This window comes from Rhincodon typus, chromosome 32 (genome assembly GCF_021869965.1).
Source record: "Rhincodon typus isolate 14 chromosome 32, sRhiTyp1.1, whole genome shotgun sequence".
In the NCBI taxonomy this organism is placed as follows: domain Eukaryota; kingdom Metazoa; phylum Chordata; class Chondrichthyes; order Orectolobiformes; family Rhincodontidae; genus Rhincodon; species Rhincodon typus.
This window is the reverse complement of record NC_063363.1, coordinates 28,704,498-28,722,947: the sequence shown is the minus strand read 5'-3', so window position 1 is coordinate 28,722,947 and position 18,450 is coordinate 28,704,498. Positions and strand designations below refer to the sequence as shown.

Here is an 18,450-nt window from a genome sequence, read left to right as displayed (position 1 = left end):
CCTTCCTAAAGATATTGTTGTACAACCTACAGCACACAGACTGCAGCAATTCAAGAAAGCCACTCACCATCATCTTCTTAAGGACATCTAGAAATGGGCAACAAATGTTGGCCAGCCAGCGATGCCCATGCCCCACAAGAGAATTTTAAAAATGTGGAACTTCAGTGAAAGCCTTTTGGAAGTTGAACTGCACTGTATCATGGGGTTTACTGCAGTTCACTTAAGTTGACACTTTCTCAGAGAATAAGGATGGATAGGCAACATCACAGCAATGTCCTGATGCAGGTTTTTAGAATGAGGCCAATCAGCCCATTTCTTTGTCTATCCCATTCCCCTGTTTTTCCCCCTTAAAACCATACAAATATTTTCCTTTTCAAGGACATAGTCAATTTACTTTTGAAAGGTAACCGTATATCAATACATATATGAAAGGTGAATGCAAATTACACAGGAGTTGTAGTTCCACTACAGACCTCTAGGGGACAGCTCTGTACACTTTCCACCAGTTTGTTAAATAGCCCAGGTTTGCTGCACTGCCCATCCTTCCCAGCTACGAGTGGAGGTCTTCAGCTCTTAATTTGGCTAAAGCTGGGGAGGCAATCTCCATATAAACAAACAGTGCACCTAACTGTGGGGGGGCTAGCATTGTAGGTTCTCCCTCATAAAGAGCTCTTTTGACAAGAAGCCTTTGGTGACTATTCCAATGCGTCTAGAGAATAGAACAAGACAGTACAGGAACAGGCCATTTGGCCCACCATGTCTGTGCTATCCTAAACAAATCCCATCTGCCTGCACGTGGTCTGTATTCCTGTATTCCCTGCTTGTTCATGTCTGTCTTAAGTGCCTGTTAAATGTTACTATTGAATCTGCTTCTAGTCCCAGATATCACTGAACAGCTGCCTCAGTGACAGATGCATTCATACTTTGCCTTGCAACCCGACCATAATCCAGAACCCCTTTCCTCCTGCCCTTAGTCCTCCATTCGTACAGTAATAGATACAGATGCCCTGTCCCAACACCTAGGACAGTTGTTAGTAATTGAGTAAAGGTCTTGCCACACTATGCTGATCAAACATTCCAATGGTGAGTGTGGGATAGGTTTGATAAAGAGTAAATTTGTCTCTTCTCTTTCTCATCAAGTAAGTCCAATAGGCACAAGAACTAGAGGAGCAGTGTGTGTATTTTTTTGTTTTGGTAAAAGGTACAACAGAAGATTATTATAATAAAGGGAAAGTTTTGCAAAATACTTTCTCTGCAGACAGATATTTGTACCAAACCACTGATTTGCAGTTATTCCTGGATGAAAAAGCACAGGGGAAAATAATTTTAAAATGTAAGCAGTCAGTGCTATATACAGAGTTAGCTTCTTTTGCGTTAATTACATTGTCTGATAGAAAGTGTATTCACAATCAAGTTGGAACTCATGTTGTGACAATCTGCTGATGCTGCTGTTATTTCTCTCCACCAGTGTAACCTCCACCAACAATTCTTGTGAATAACATGAGCACTTTAGTTGCTAAAAATAGCCTCCACAAGATTCAAACCAGTACAAACAATTTGCTCTACTTTGTGGTAATTTAATAAACCAGTATCTGAGACCAGGCATTAAATAACAAATCTTTGTAAATGAATTAGTGCCTGGGAAAAGAGACCAAGTCTGAATGGAACACTCCATCATAAATCCTCATCTCTGACACCACATTTTTTTTTATTTACAAGCTGTGCCATAAAAATATTTTGTGTAGGAGAAAAGTAAATGATTTTGCATTTATATAGCATCTTCCACTACGAAGCAAAATGTTACAGAATGCCTTATAGCCAATGAAATACTTCTTGAAGTATAGTCATTCTTATAGGAATTGTTGCAGCCAATTGATACACTGAAGGGTCCCACAAATGAGGTAAATGACCAAATAAAATTGTTTTAATATTTGTCAACTGTGTTGAAAATATTGACCAGAGTGCTCAGAAATTTTCTCCTGTTTCTCACGGAGTTACTTTAAGAGATGTTTTACATCTGCATGAAAGGGCCTGAGTTTTAGTGTCTCACCTACTTCCAACTGTACAGCATTCCTTGCGCTGATCTCATAGAATCATAGATCTGTACAGCACGGAAGGAGACCCTTTGGTCCAACCCGTCTACACCGACCAAATATCCTTAACTGACCTAGTCCCATTTGCCAGCATTTGCCCCATATCCCTCTAAACCCTTCCTATTCATATACCCATCCATATGCCTTTTAAATGTTGTAATTGTACCAGCCTCCACCACTTCCCCTGGCAGCTCATTCCATACATGCACCACTCTCTGAAAAAGTTGCCCCTCAGGTCCCTTTTAAATCTTTTCCTTCTCTCCTTAAACCTATGCCCTCTAGTTTTGGACTCTGCTATGCTGGGATAAAGACCGTAGCTATTCACGCTATCCAAGGTTACATACTTAAGACTCTGGGCTGACCCAGCAATGGGAGTGTAATCCCAAATGAGCCAAGACAGACAATGTAAACCAATCATCTATAATCCTGGTAATCCTATTTCCTCAAGCTTCCAGAAGTAACAGTATAAAGTACACAAGCAGAAATTGCTGGAAAAGCTCAGCAGCATAACATAGCTATGTTGTCTAACTAATGTTACATGTTCTGCCTATGGTTCTCCATTCCAACTAGCTCAGATAATTGCATTGAGTGTTTGTCAGTGTTAGAAATGCAGGCCCCGTAAAAGGTCAGTCACAATAGCTCCAGGGTTGATTTGAGAACAATGATGCTCATTGGACTTTGTATTTAAGAGCTGAGTTCTTCCCCACTGATGAGCTGGACAGGGAAAGGCAGAAGGTAGTGTTGTGTTAAAGGATAAGGTTTTATTGTAAACCTGTAAATCTCTGAAAGTATTTTATTGTCAAATTCAACACATGGATATCGGTCTGAAATAAAGCCCCGCTGAAGAAAAACTGGGTCAGTTGCTAACTGCTCACCTTTCATTTAGACAACCATGTCTTCAATACAATTGGGGTTTAAGTGAATAAACCTAGATGATGCTCCACCACAGTACAATTGCAGGTTTGGGAATTGAGGTAGCATACACCAGCCAAAAAAACCTGTTCTACCTGTTCAGTTGGATGTCTGGCAGTTAAACGTCGGGAAAACTGAGATTCTCTGAATTAACTCCTGCAAAAACACAGCACCTTCCTCCCAAATCCTCTTGGTATCAGGCTGCTCATTGGGTCAAAAGCCTGGAACTCTGTTCTTGTCGTACTCTCACCTTAGAGTCCATATTTGTGTGTTCAAGTCCCATTCCAGAACCTAAGCACAACTCAGCTGACCCTTCAGTGCAATGCTGAGAGCCTTCTCCCCTGTTGGAGGTACTGTCTGTCAGTTAAAACCCTAAACTGAGATGTCTCAAAAAAAGAACTCATGGCAAAAGCAGGTGCGATATCTCTGGACTTCTGCCTACTACCTATCACTCAGTGGAAACAGCAGGACAAATTATCCCGGGCTGTTATCACTTTGCTGTTTGTCAGAGCTGCTTGTGTACAAATTGGCTGCCACATTGCCTACGGTACAAGAGTAACGCTACTTCAAAAGTATTTACTGACTGCAAAGTGACCTGGGATGTCCAGTTGGCATGAAAAATGTGTTGTTTTCCTAGATGACCTGCCCTGATGCCTTGCAGTACTTGACACCTCCACCAGTGTGTGGTATTGTGTGGTATTCAGCGGAGGTGCTCCCACCAATCTTCCTTTGCATTGCTTGGCTTTGCTTTGTTCTGAGCCTATGTAGTGATTAGAGGTAGAGAATCCACCACTCTAGAGTATCTACAGAAAAGGCACTGTTCACAGATAATGGGGAGGTTTTCTGCATGGTAGCAATAAGTACAACTACATTTATAGAATCATAGAATCCCTACAGTGTGGAAGCAGGTCAATTCGGCCCATTGAGTCACACCAACTCTCTGAAGAGCATCCCACCCAGACCCACCTATCCTATCCCTGTAACCCTGCATTCCCCATGGCAAACCCACATAGCCTGCACATCCCTGGACACTATGGGACAATTTAGCATGGCGAATCCACCCAAACTGCACAACTTTGGACTCTGGGAGCACCCAAAGGAAACCCATGCGGACACAGGGAGAATGTGCAAACTCCACATGGACAGTAACCCAAGGGTGCAATCGAAGCAGGGTCCCTGGCACTGTGAGGCAGCAGTGCTAACCACTGGTCAGGTATAATTACTCAGATCTGCATGGGTCAAATCCCATTCCCTGTGCACTATGTGTGATGCTCCCTATCCGGCATGTTCCGAAAAGTGATGCTCCACATCCTCTAAGGGTACTCTCAGGTTGTACACAAATGGAGTGTCTGCATCTGCAGCAATGGTAGAATAGTTTGGGCTAGTCATCCACCTCAGCTGGAACTGGGGATTAGATGAACAAATTTCAGGGCAATTTGAAGCACTGATTATTTATTGATGGAGAGACTCCTTGCTTCATGCAAGTGTTATAATGTTTATTTCCTCAGAGTACATCTACTTTCTCCTCTAGTGTCTGGGTGAATACACATGAATACACGAATAGCTAACCATACAAATCTGCTGTGAAGATCCTTCTAAATGAACTGTAGGGTGTACATGTCACAATGATAAACACCTATCCTCCTGACCTTTTGTAGCAGGCCTGATTTCTGAGCCATGCAGTACACAGATTAAATGAAACATAAAAGTCCTGTTTTATTGGAATTGCTTGTCTGCTCATTTATTGGGTAATTGTAAAATGCATTTAAATTGGAGCTAGTGTTTATTGTATTTCTTGTGTCTCCGAGGCTGTTATATTTATGGCTTGATCCAGAATCTAGAACTATAGCAGTGCGGACTGGGCAGCAGACAACACTTCAATTAATTAATCTTCATCTGTATCCCAAGCCTGTCCCATCTCTTTCAACTTTCAGGTGAACAAAGTGATGATACAATTCTCACAGAAGTCATGTGTACTTTAAGCCGTTCTGTCTACTTTACAGAAATTGTTTTACGGTTAAATTGGCATTTCAATAGGGAGGATTCCTCAGTTTCCCCAATGGCCTACTTGGGCTCTCCTCAAACTGTCTAGTACTAGGCCTCATATGTTGGAATGTCTGAGATTTCCCAATTCCACTGTCAGTGTGGGTAGCATTCTGGAAGCTAGAACTGGACTTGATGGTGTTTGGTATGCTTGCCTTTATTGATCAGTGCATCGAGCGTAGGAGTTGGGAGGTCATGTTGAGGCTGTACAAGACATTGGTGAGGCCACTTTTGGAATACTGCATTCAGTTCTGGTCTCCCTGCTATAGGAAGGATGTTGTGAAGCTTGAAAGGGTTCAGAAAAGATTTACAAGGATGTTGCCAGAGTTGGACAGTTTGAGCTATATAGAAGCTGAATAGGCTGGGGCTATTTTCCCTGGGCCGTTGGAGGCTGAGGCGTGACCATATAGAAGTTTATAAAATCATGAGGGGAATAGATAGGGTGAACAGCCAAGGTCTTTTCCCCAGGGTAACAGAGTCCAAAACTAGAGGACATAGGTTTAAGTGAGAGGGGAAAGATTGGAAAGGGATCTTAAGGGAAACTTTTTCACACCGAGGGTGGTGTGTGTATGGAATGAGCTGCCAGAGGAACTGGTAGAGGCTGGTACAGTTACAACATTTAGAAGACATCTGGATGGCTATATGCGTAGGAAGGGTTTAGAGGGATATGGGCCAAATGCTGGCAAATGGGATGAGTTTAATTTACGATATCTGGTCTGCATGGACCAGTTGGACCAAAGGGTATATTTTTAAGGTGAGAGGAGAAAGATTTAGAAAAGATATGAGAGGCAATGTTTTTACAGAGGGTGGAATTGTGAAGTGATGAATGCGGGTACAGTTACCAAGTTTAAGAGACATTTAGATAAGCACATGAATAAGAAATGTTTTGAAGGATATGGGCCAAGCTCAGGCAGGTGGGACTAGTTTGGTTTAGGATTATGGTCAGCATATGGACTGGTTGGACTGAAGGTTCTATTTCCGTGCTGTATGACTCTGTGACAGGATTAGGCCAGAAGAGGAGATGGATGATTGAAAAGAGGAAGAACAAATCAGTGCTGTGAAACACAGACAGATCTTTAACGCTATGTTACTTGAGATTGGCCCTTGAGGATATAACTGTGGTACAAGTCGCGTGTATTCTGGCAAACTATGAGAATCTCTGTAGAAAGAAGTTTACAAACTTGAATACTTCCTGTTACTTTTCAGATCTTCCTGTCTTCATTCTCACATCTCCCTCTGTGTCCCTCTCTGCCTCTCAGCATCACTGTTTGTCTGTCTCTCTCAACCTCTCTTTCTCAGCCCCTGCCAGCGTGTCGAATTATTTAACTGCCTAGCAGTCTCCTTCCGGCTGCCATGTATCCACACAATGCATTAAGAATGTCAGGAATAAAAGCAAGGTGCTACAGATGCTGACATTCTGACATAATAACAGAAACTGCTGGACAAACTTAGCAGGTCTGGTGGCATCTGTGGAGAGAGAAAAGCACAATAGACTTTTTGAGGTATGATTCTGCTCTGGAACATCCTGTTCTGAAAAAGTGTCATACTGGACTCAAAGCATTAAGAATGGAAGTAATATTAAGAAGAGAGCAATACCAAAAGGCATAACCAACATTTTGATGATGGCCTAACTCTCACATTTCCTGTTGCCTTCAGAAATGCATCTGTCACACTCCTACAGTATACCTGCACTAATCATCTGATCTTTAACATGTTCCTGGCTATTTGAATCCTTTGCTTTATCTTTTGGTGTTCAGTTTTATTGCATACTAATTTTTTATTACTTTAGTTTTCAAAAATCTCTTGAGTTGTACGATGACATAAAATGAATGGATTATAACTTACTGATTTCTCTAATCCCAGCTCTCCCTCCAACATCCTGTATGCCCACTGCCTTACCTGATGCTGAGCTGTCATGCAATCGTTCCGAAGGATCAGAGGCCACAAGTGAATGTTCAGAATCTGAACCTGGTCACATTTGGGATTGGAATATGTCTTGGGCTGATGAGATAGAAGACACAATCTCCCAAAAGGAGGAAATGGCAGCCAGGAAGCAGAGTGCTACTGGAAAAGACCCCAGTGGATTCTTCAGCAAGATCTCAGACCAGCAACAACAGGCCAAATACATCACTGGTACAACAGATTAATTAGCATTAAAACCTAGTCCATGAGTTCGATGCAGCTTTTGATTCAGCTTGTCTGTTCACAGATCCTTGTATAGTGTTCAATTTCTTTAACTAGTGAATCCTGACTCAGAAGTTTGGGAAAATGGGGAATTGTCCATTTTGGCAGTAAAGAAGCATATTATTTAAATGGGGAGGGGATATAGGTGTGCAAAGGTGAGTATGCAGCAACAGTAAGTAATTAGGAAAGCTCATAAAATGTCATTTATTGCAAGGGGGATTGAATACAAAAATAAGGAAATTCTACAGAGTACTGGTGAAACTGTATCTGGGTTATTATGCATGGGTTGGTGACCTTACTTAAAGAAAGATGTAAATATGTTGGAGATTGTTCAGAAAAGGTTTCCCAGACTATTACCTGGAGTGAGAAGGTTGTCTTATGAGGAAACATTAGGCAAACTCTGCTTGTACCTGCTTTTTTCTTTGTAATTCATTCATGAGATAAGGGCATCGTTAGCTAACATTGCCTTCCCTAAAGGACATCAGTGAATCAGATGGGTTTTTTTCAACAATCAGCAATGGATTCATGGTTATCATTAGATTCTTAATTCCAGATTTTAAAAAAAATTGAAATTCCACCATCTGCTGTATTGGGATTTGAACCATGTCCCCAGAACATTCCCAGGTTTCTGGTTAACAATCTGGCAATAATACCACTAGGCCACCACCTCCCCATAAAGTTTAGAAGAGTAAGAGATGACTTGATTGAAACATGTAAGATCCCCAGGGGTTCCTGACAGGGTATATGTGAGAGAAGGTTTCCTCCTATTGGAGAACCTAGAACTAAGGTTAACCATTTAAAACAAATGGGGTAATTTCTTTTTTCCTGAGTGTCATGAGTCTCTGGAACTCTCCTCCTGAAAGGGTAGTTGAAGCAGAGTCCTTGAATATTTTTTAATGCAAGAGTAAAGAGATTCTTGTTTGGCAGGGACGAAAGGTTATCAATGGTAGGTAGGAATGTGGATTTGAGGATGCACTCAGATAAGCCACAATTCATTGAATAGAGGAGCAGATTCAAACAGCTAAGTGGGCTACTTCTGCTCCTAGCTTGTACGTTTATAATGAATGAGACATGCTGCTGTGAGCTGCATGTATATGGAAGGTTCTGTAATGTTCCAAGACATTTATCATAGAATCCCTACAGTGTGGAAACAGACCCTTCAGCCCAACAAGTCCACACCGACCCTTGGAGCATCCCACCCAGACCCATCCCCTTATAACGCACCTAAGCTACACATCCCTGAACACTACGGGCAATTTAGCATGGCCAATCCACCTAGCCCGCACATCTTTGGACTGTGGGAGGGAACCGGAGCACCCGGAGGAAACCCACGCAGACACGGGGAGAATGTGCAATCTCCACACAGACAGTCGCCCGAGGGTGGAATTGAATCTGGGTCCCTTGTGCTGTGAGGCAGCAGTACTGACCACTGAGCCACCGTGCCGCCCCTGCTTGACCACGTCCTGTCGCAAACGGGAGCGGTAAGATTCGAACCCACATCTCCACAGAGGCTGGAGCCTTAATCCAGCACCTTAGACTGCTCGGCCATGCTATCCACTGTTAAATTACAAAAATAACTGTTTGACTCTAGAACCATCTCTGCATTATTCTGTGATAAAGCAGATATGCAACAAGTCTATCTAAACTTGAAATTCTAGTTTGTTTGTGGTCAGAGAACAGAGACTTACGAACACTTACTCAGCGAGAAGGGTCAAAAGTTCAGATCAAATCTTTGCTCCACTTTGATCTTGCTGACCCTCATTTAGTGAGTTTGACTAATGTCTCTAATCAGAAAGCTTGGTGCCAATTCCACACTGGGGCGAATGTCAATGTGGAGTTTGCACATTCTCCCCATGTCTGTGTGGGTCTCTTCCACAGTCCAAAGATGTGCAGGTTAGGTGGATTGCCATGTTAAATTGCCCATGGAGCTTGAGGATCTGCAGGCTAGATGGATTAGCCATAGGAAATGTAGAGTTACAGTGAAAGAGTGGGGGAGCGGGTTTGGGTAGGGTGGCAGGTCTGGATGGGATGCTCTTCAGAAGATCAGTGTGGACTCAATGGGCTGAATAGCCTGGTTCCACGATGTAGGGATTCTAACTCTTGTAGCTTATCCAGCACTATCACACTCCTTATCTAATGTTGTGTGGAATAACCACTCTTCATTTAAAAGTGACAAATCACCAGGCATCTTTGAGATGCAAAAGAGTAACCCAAAACCAGAAGTAAATCCAGAAGTAGTGAATGGCACCTGTGGAGATTATATTGTTAATTGATTAACAAACTGTCAGTGACAATCTTCTCAACTGCTTTTGGAGGCACAAAGCAAATCGGTGGAATTAAAAGATATAATTTTGGTTAGCATCCAGTACCATTGTTGTGAAGTTGGGTAGAGTACTTGTGGATTGGAAGGCAGGGTGTTAGAATTTGATGTTTGTAAAATGATAGGGGAGAAGAGTGTATGGTCCCTTTAAAAAATGTGTGCTTTTTCTGCACTTAGAGATTTAAAAAAAAAAGTCTGTGGGTAGCTTGTGGGTTGCAGGTACATAGAGAGATCCTGAAATTGAAACATTTGTATCAAAGGCTCTATGGTTAGCAAGGCAACCAATTTGGAAATCAGCCAATTCATTTAAAACAGGCACTTAGAAACTAAAAACCAATTAAATTTAAATTTCTGATGAAGGGTCTAGGCCTGAAACGTCAGCCTTTCTGCTCCTATGATGCTGCTTGGCCTGCTGTGTTCATCCAGCCCTGCACCTTGTTGTCTCGGATTCTCCAGCATCTGCAGTTCCTACTATCTCTAAATTTAAATCTGGCGGTTTTGACAACAGAGGACCATTCCTAGTGTAAGAATTGATATGTCATCAAGAGTATAAAGGAAGAGGGCATTTGAAAATCGTTGTGAGAGTAACTGCCATCTATTAGAGTTAACAACCATCAGCTCTAAAGAGAAAATCACGGACTCTCTCAGAATTCTCTACGGTCTCAGAGTAACCATCATCTAACTAAAGGTACAGTGGCACTGTTAGCTAATATTCCTGACACACGAATTTGATGGGAAAAGGTACTCCTAACTGAAGATCAGTGGAGAAGGCACAGAACATTCTGGAAGATGTATCCTGGCTGTAATTTCGAGAGACTAAGTTTTAACTTTTTTTATTGTTTTGATTTATATAAGTGGGACTTGTATTTATAGGTTCAGCATACCATTAGAATTTTGTTTTACTGGGAAATAGTTAGTAGTTAAGGGGGAATTGTTTGGTTTGTTAACGTTTCAGTTAATTTGTTCACTTTTAGAGTTAGAGAAATAAATTGTTACTTGTTGATTATAGAGTGAGTGAAAGGATTTCATTTCATTTAACCACTCCTTTATAACAGCATGGGGGTGACAGCCAGGTTATACCACTTTTCACACTTCTTTTAACAGATTATAGGGTGAGGCAAGCCTCTGCGGGTGTTTCGGTTTTACTTATCAGAGGCGGGGGAGTTGATCTCCGCTTTATAACAGATTGGGGGCTCAGGTCTGGGATCTGGCTGGTTCGTGTCCGGGATCTGAATGGATTTGGATAGATTTGAACAGATCCAAGGTATGAAAGGTCCCAGCAGATTTAAACAGACTTGGGGATTAGTGTACTGGATCTTAAATAAAACTTAAATGAGAAGTGGGGAAATGACTCTTAACATTGCTAAAGAGGTTTTGGGGATCGAAGATGCTTCCCAAATTTGCCAAGAAAGTTTAGAAAGACAGAAAAAGGTGAAAGTTTTAGAACTAGCAGCAGGCTAAATTTGAGTTTAACTAGGGATAAGATGAAAGCTGAAATTGTAATGGAGTTAGCCAAACATTTAGGTATATCAGAGAAATAATCCGTTGCGGTGGCATTAGAAAAAAATTAAATTGCAAATTAGATAATTGGAGTTGGAAGATAAAGAAGGAGAAAGAAGGTTCCTAGCTGAACAAAACGTAAAAGAGAGAGTTTGAACTTTGAAAGTTGACAATTAGACAGGAAAGTCAATTTAAAAGGATGGCAATGCAGGTGGAAGATAGGCTTGGTGAGGAGGAGAGTGATGATGAGCAAACCCATCACAGCTAAAGGCCTGGTACAGATATATATAAATATGTCAAAACATCACCAAAATTCAATGAAAAAGATGTAGAAGCCTTTTTCATTTCCTTTGAGAAACTGGCTAACCAGATGAACTGTCCAGAGATTATGTGGGTAATGTTAATTCAGACCAAGTTGGCAGGAAGGTGTTTGCAGCTCTATCAGAGGCTATGTCAAGGGAATATAAAGAAGTAAAACAGGTTATTTTGAGTGAGTACAAATTGGTACCAGAAGCACATAGACAATGGTTCAGAAATATAAGGAAGGAAACAAGTCAGACTTACATCGAATTTGAAAGAATTAAACAGCAACTTCGATAGATGGATGACAGCATTAAAGCCGGAAAAGTCATATGAGGACCTTAGAAAGATTATTCTGCTGGAGGAGTTTAAAAACTCACTTCCAGAAGTGATCAGAACTCATGCTGAGGAACAGTAAGTTAAAACAGTGAGAAGAGGTGCAGATGGAGGATGAATAAGCATTAGCGCATAAATCGAAATCCAGCTTCCGACAGCAATTTCATTCCGTGAGGGATAGAAATTGGGAAAAAGGGAGATCCTTCAATGAAAAATATAAAGTAGATCACACTGGGAGCAATTTACCACATGTGCAAAAAGAAACCCAAGAAGGTGATAAAGAGGTGAAAGGTCTCACTGTAATAGAGGGGGACACACAAAGCCACGATGCTGGTGGGTTAAGAGAGACGCTGGGAAAAAGGATGTGGTAAAAGAGGCTAAACCAGTGGGATTAGTTGAGGCAGTGAAGGAAATCCCAAGAGAAGTCGAGGAGCTGCAGGAGAGTGCACAGCCTAATCACAGGCTGGATAGTGAGGCAGTGCCCGATCTCTTCAAAGATATCACCTCTATGAGCAAGCTTTACTCAGGTAGAACAGGGGGTGTAGATAAGGAAGTTAAAATATTTAGAGAAATGGGAGCTGGTCAGTCTCTAATAGTAAGAGATGAAAGTATTTGCACTCTTTCTGAAATGTTGCCCGAGACAGTGATAATCTGTGGAATAAATGCAGAGAGATTTAGCATTCCCCTGTGTAAGATAAGGCAAGAAAGTCCAATCAAGATGGGGGAAGTGACAGTGGGAGTGATTGAAAGAATGTCTATTCCAGGAATAAAGTCTGTTCTTGAAAACGATCTAGCCAGATCAAAGGTGGGTGTCCATTGTGTTGGAGAAGCAGAAAGAAAACCAGGGAACTGAGGAGTTAAAAGAAAAATACCCTGGAATTTTTCCAGACTGTGTGGTGACAAGATCTCACAGTCATAAGTTAAAGCAAGAAGGGAAAACAAAAGAGAAAGATAAAGGAGTTGAGGTCCAGTTAGCTGACACCCTGTTTGATGAAATGCTAAAGGGAAAACCCAAGCAGGTAAAGGATCAGGCATAAGTGTTTAGTTCCGAAAGACTAATGGAGTTATGACAAAAAGATGAGACAATAAAAGATTTGTATCATAAATCCTACTGGGAAAAGGAATCAGATTGTATTCCAAAATGTTATTACCTTAATGATAAAATCTTAAGGCAGAAATGGAGACCTTGGCAGATTAGTGCAAAGGAGAAATGGGCAGAAGTTTACCAGATCGTGTTGCTGGGAGCATACAGACAGGAAGTATTGCACATAGCACCCGAATTACCTGTAGGATGTCATCTAGGAATGAGGAAGCCTCAGGCTAAGGTACAGAAGCATTTCTTTTGGCCTGGATTACACAAAGATGTGTTTGAGTTTTGCTATACCTGTCATACGTGTCAAATGGTAGCAAAGCCACTGGTGGAAATAAAACCAGTGCCTTTGATGCTAACTCTCACCTTTCATGTGGGTTATGATTGATTCTGTAGGTCCCCTCCATAAAACCAAAAGTGGGAACCAGTATTTTCTAACCATAATGGATGTGTCTACCAGATTTCCAGAGACAATTCCATTACAGAATGTCAAGGCAAAAATGGTTGTGGAGGAGTTGCTTGCTTTCATTACCTGTTATGGACTACCCAGGGAGGTTCAATCAGACCAAGGGTCCAATTTTACTGCCAAGTTATTTAAGGAGGTCATGGATACTTTAGGCATCCAATACTTTAAATCAAGTGCATACCATCCCGAATCCCAGGGAGCATTGGAAAGGTGGCATTAGACCCTAAAGACCATGCTGAGGACTTATTGCCAGGATTACCCAAATGATTGGGATAAAGGTATCCGATCTATATTCAATTCTATTAAAGGTGCTCCAAATGAATCAAGTCAGTTTACTCCATTTGAATTGATATTCATACATGAAGTAAGAGGGACTTTAAAATTAATTAAGGAAATGTTAATAGGTCCGAAGTCAGAGATCTCACTGTTGGATTATATGTCTGAAGTGAGACAGAGATTAAACAGAGTAGGTGAATTAGCTAGATAACATTTGAAGGTGGCACGGCATCTAATGAAGCAAGAAGCATATAAGAAATCTAAAATTCATATGTTTGCTGATGGGGATAAAGTATTGGTGCTGTTACCGGTGGTAGAAGATCCCTTCAAAGCAAAGTTTAGTGGTCCCTTTCAGATTGGGAAGAAGTTAAGTCAGGTGAATTATCCGGTAAAGATGCCAGATCGTAAAAAAATTATCAGGTATGTCATGTGAACATGCTGAAACCTTAAAATGACAAGTAAAGGGAACCGGAGAAACAGGTATTAGTTATTACCACTCAGAGTGAGAAATCAAAACCTGGTGATTTGGACTTCGATGTGCCTCAGAATAAATTGAATAATGAGGAAGTCCTTAAAGAATGGGATATAGTGTAAGCTGTGTGTCTGAGGAACAGAGAACTGAATTGAAAGGCTTGTTGCAGCACCATGAGGATATATGTAGATATAGAATGGTGAGGACTAATACTATGGAGCATGAGGAGGACATAGAGAATTCTGATAAAACAACACTTCTACAGGCTTAATCCTCTCAAAGCAGTATAGGTACAGAATTCTGTTGGTATCTATTGGAAGCGATACTCCAAGAAGATATCATCAAGCCGAGTCAAAGCAAGTGGAATTCGCTGATTGTGTTGGTTTCCAAACCTGATGGTACTCAATGATTCTGTGTAGATTATTAGAAGGTCAACACCGTGACTAAATCAGCCTCACATCCAATTCCAAGACTGGAGGACTGTATGGACAAAGTAGGACAAGCCACTTACATCACAAAGTTGGATTTAATTTGTGGTTACTGACAAGTACCTTTGTCAGAGAAAGCAAAAGAAGTTTCTGTCTTGTAACTCTAAAAGGACTGTATCAGTTTAAAGTAATACCCTTTGGAATGAAAAATGCACCAGCTGCTTTTCAAAGACTTATGAACAGAATTGTGGCAGGGTTGTCTAATGGTTTAAAGTTTTCGAGAAGATTTATAGCTTGGGTTGTGGATGTGGTTGTAGACTTGCTCGTCGAGCCGGTGGGTTTGGTTGCAAATGTTTCGTCACCCTGCTAGGTAACACCGTCAGTGCGCCTCTGGTGAAGCGATGGTGTTCTGTCTCACTTGTTATTTATATGCCTGAATTTGTTGAGGTGTTTGGTACCACTTCCAGTTCTGTTTCTCCATGGTTTGTACACAGGGCCTAATTCAATGTGTTTGTTGATGGAGTTCCAGTTAGAATGCCAAGCCTCCAGGAATTCCTTGGCGCGTCTCTGTTTGGCTTGTGTGATTATGGATGTGTTGTCCCAGTTGAATTTGTGTCCCTCGTTGTCCGTGTGTAGTGAGACAAGTGAGAATTGGTCGTGTCTCTTGGTGGCTAGTTGGTGTTCGTGTTTCCTTATTGTCAGTTTTCTTCCGGTTTGGCCTATGCAGTGTTTCTCACAGTCCTTGCATGGTATTTTGTATATTACACCGGTTTTGCTGGTTGTGGGTATGGGATCCTTTACGTTCGCCGGTAGCTGTTATAGGGTGGTTGTTGGTTTGTGGGCTACTCTGATACCTAGGGGTCTGAGTGGTCTTGTGGTCATCTCTGAAATGTCCTTGGTGTAGGGTAGGATAATTAGTGAGTCTGGTCGTGTTGTGTCTTCCTGTTGTGGTCTGTCTTAGAGGTAACAGTGGATTGTGCTTTTTGGGTATCCATTCCTTTCGAAGAGTCCATCTAGGTGCTACTGTTCTGCTTTGCGTAGTTCCGGGTTGCTTAGATGCGTTGTGGCTCATTTAAATAGTGTCTTGATGCAGCTCCATTTGAGGGTGTTGGGATGGTTACTGGTGTAATTGTGTATCTGGTCCGTATGTGTGGTCTTTCTATATGGTCCGACTACCCTTCCTGGACATAATGGTAGAACGCAAAAACAATGGGGAGCTCCAGATGAGCGTATATAGAAAGACCACACATACGGACCATTACATGGGTCTTAGACAAGCCACTCTTTCACTTAAAAATGTTTTTTGCTTATCAGTGAGGAGGACAGTAGATTCGATTAAAGGTATTTCCATTTCTAATTCTCTTAACAGCAAGTATCCTGAGTTAAGAGGTATGGTTGAGTTTAATGAGGACATGTGATGTAATTTAATGGTAACTTTCCACCTCTGACCTTCTAGTTTCCTTCACCCTTTCATTCTCCACCCTGTCAGTGTAAAGATTCAGCATTCGGAAGTTTGCCACTTCTCGGAAAGGAACATAGAACTTAGCAATACGAATAGGCTCTTTGGCCCATCAAACCTGGTCTGTCATTCAATAAGATCATGATTCATCAGGTTGTGGTCTCAAATCCTCTTTTTGCCTGGCCCACCTCAACCCTTGTATCAAAAATCAATCTAACTATGCTTTCAAAGTGTTAGATATGAATGGTTAGACAGAACAAAATAGTATATTTGAGCTAGCCATGCTGGATGTTTAGGCCACTCTGTCTGTATTAAATTCTTTGCAATGGAAGTTTAAATGGATGAATTAATTTTCTTCTGTGTTGGAGGGAGCCACAAGTATGATTTTATGTGGGCATAATACAATGTAGACTGGCTTCAGTTAGAGGAACTTCATTTAACCTAGTTACATTGGCTCTATTACCCAGTGCAGGCTTTGCACTAAAGCTTTAGTTCAGATAACTCAACTGAGATAATATTTGTTGATTTCTGCTGCTGTTGGAGAAAACACTTCACTAACATTAAAAGGGTTATGAGTAGGGTAAAGGATTATAGCAAATACGATATTGATTTTTGTTTCAGAAATACTAATGATGCAGCCAAGGTGAGTTATGTAGACCCTTGACAAGAGTGCAATAATAACAAAGAAAAACATAAGTTGCATTTATATAGCATCTTTCATGACCACGACCTGTCCTAAAATGCGTCATGGTCAATTTAATACATTTTGATGCATTGAACTTGTACAGTTGTGACTGTGATTTAATGGCTCATCCACAAACTGGTACAGCAGCCCTTCAGAATGAATTGAACTGCCAGTCCACCTGCAGTCACAAACTGGGGTAACACAGAAACAAGGTAGTGAGAGATTGTGGCCATTTATGGAACCACGATCCTACTAAAATTGGGGGATTGGGTGGGGAAGAGGGAAAGAAAATATGAGGCCAAATAAAGGGCCGCTCCTGTTGCAGTGTCATGTAGGTGGGTGCAATTTCATTGGGTTTGCTGGAGTTGTACACTTGTGATGTTAAATCAGAATTAACTCCTGTTTTGCAGATGGGCACAACTCTAAACTGGACATCCAGGCGAACCCTGCTCTCAATGCAGTACATGTATCATTCGCAACAGTTGGAGCCCCAGTACAGAAGAGTTTTGCTGTTCGGAGGAAAGTGGAGAAAGTTGGATTGATGAATTTTCCAACAGATACCAATGGTCTCACCATGGTTAAGGTCTAAGAACATGAATGGATTGGAACTCCTGACCCATCACTGTACATACAGAAACCTACGGACATCAGGATCCAGATCCATAAGGAAAGGAGAGATGGATGTTTATAGGATGGAGACATTCCAGTGGTTATTGATGGGCAGCTAGGGCACTTAGTCATTTTCAGTTCTACTCGACAAGGCTGCGCTTATCAAAATGGAGGATGTTTCAGTGTGTAGCCTGTGTAACTTTTATAGAAAACTTGGTAGTTTTGAACCACAGAGGGCCAGACAGCTAAACTTACAATCTATTCAAAATCCAGGGTCACAAACAAAACAGTCAACGTGTACAGCTAGATGTTAGAAAACTGTGATATGAAGAGTGACTGACTGGATCTAGACATTGGTTTGTAGATTGTGTAGATAGATCTATGAGGCCCGAGTGGGGGAGATGATTAAATTCAAAAGCAAGGCTGTTTTTGGAGTTTCTGAGTACGTGTACACAGACACCCTGCCAGCATACGTCAGCTTTTAACTTATCTCATTACTAACTAATCTAACAGATGTATTTAAATAAAACTGACCTTGAAAGCCAGTCTGGAGTGACATTAAAAACTCAATAATATACATCAAAGAAGTCCAAAGTCTCAATGATATAAGGTCAGTTCAGACAATGGTGTTGGATGACAGCTCACCAATATCCATTGCCTATTATTGGTCAATGATGAAAATAGATCAAAGCCAGTGGTTGGAAAAAATCATCACTTAACGTACTTGCAAGGCCCTTTTCTCTGAAGATTAGTATTTGGCAGTAAGTTACTTCATTCCAGAGTGTAAATCTAACTGTACTTATTATTTTCCTGATAACAAAATACATTTAAAAATAAAGCAAAATGTGCATAGATCATTTTGCAGAGTCAAAGGATATCTCCTGAGAGTTGTGAGTCGCATAAAGAGTTCATTCCAATTTCAAGTCTTAGGGCGGCAACATTTACACAAAGTTAAGGATTGGTTCCAGTAGAGAATAACTGAACACAGCAGTTATATTGTTCACTTTTCTCAAATAATTGTTCTGAGTTTCTTGCCACAGTATGTGTATTCACAATTAGAATATGTTTGGCTACCATGCCAATGTTGTGCCACTGAAATGGAGTAACAAGCAAGTCTGGTGCAGTCTCCACTGTATATGTTGGTGCTTGCCCAATTTACCCAATCTCTCTGGTGGATGAAGTGGCATAAAGTCAAATAAAAGCATTGGCTTGAGAATTTACAGCGAGGCAGTGGTGGCAGGGACAAAAACAGAAGTTGCTGCAAAAGCTCAGCAGAT

The 18,450-nt window shown here is 41.2% G+C and overlaps 1 protein-coding gene across 3 annotated transcripts in view; it reads left to right on the top strand.

Moving 5' to 3' along the window:
- Nucleotides 1–18,048, top strand: part of robo4 (roundabout, axon guidance receptor, homolog 4 (Drosophila)) — a 124,990-nt gene extending 106,942 nt beyond the window's left edge. For all 3 annotated transcript variants that reach the window (XM_048615601.1, XM_048615599.1, XM_048615600.1), the window contains 2 exons: nt 6,912–7,181; nt 16,975–18,048. In XM_048615601.1, the coding sequence (XP_048471558.1) occupies nt 6,912–7,181; nt 16,975–17,153 (449 nt within the window). In that variant the 3' untranslated portion in view covers nt 17,154–18,048. The remainder of the gene's footprint in view (nt 1–6,911; nt 7,182–16,974) is intronic.
- The last annotated feature ends 402 nt before the right edge of the window (nt 18,049–18,450 follow it).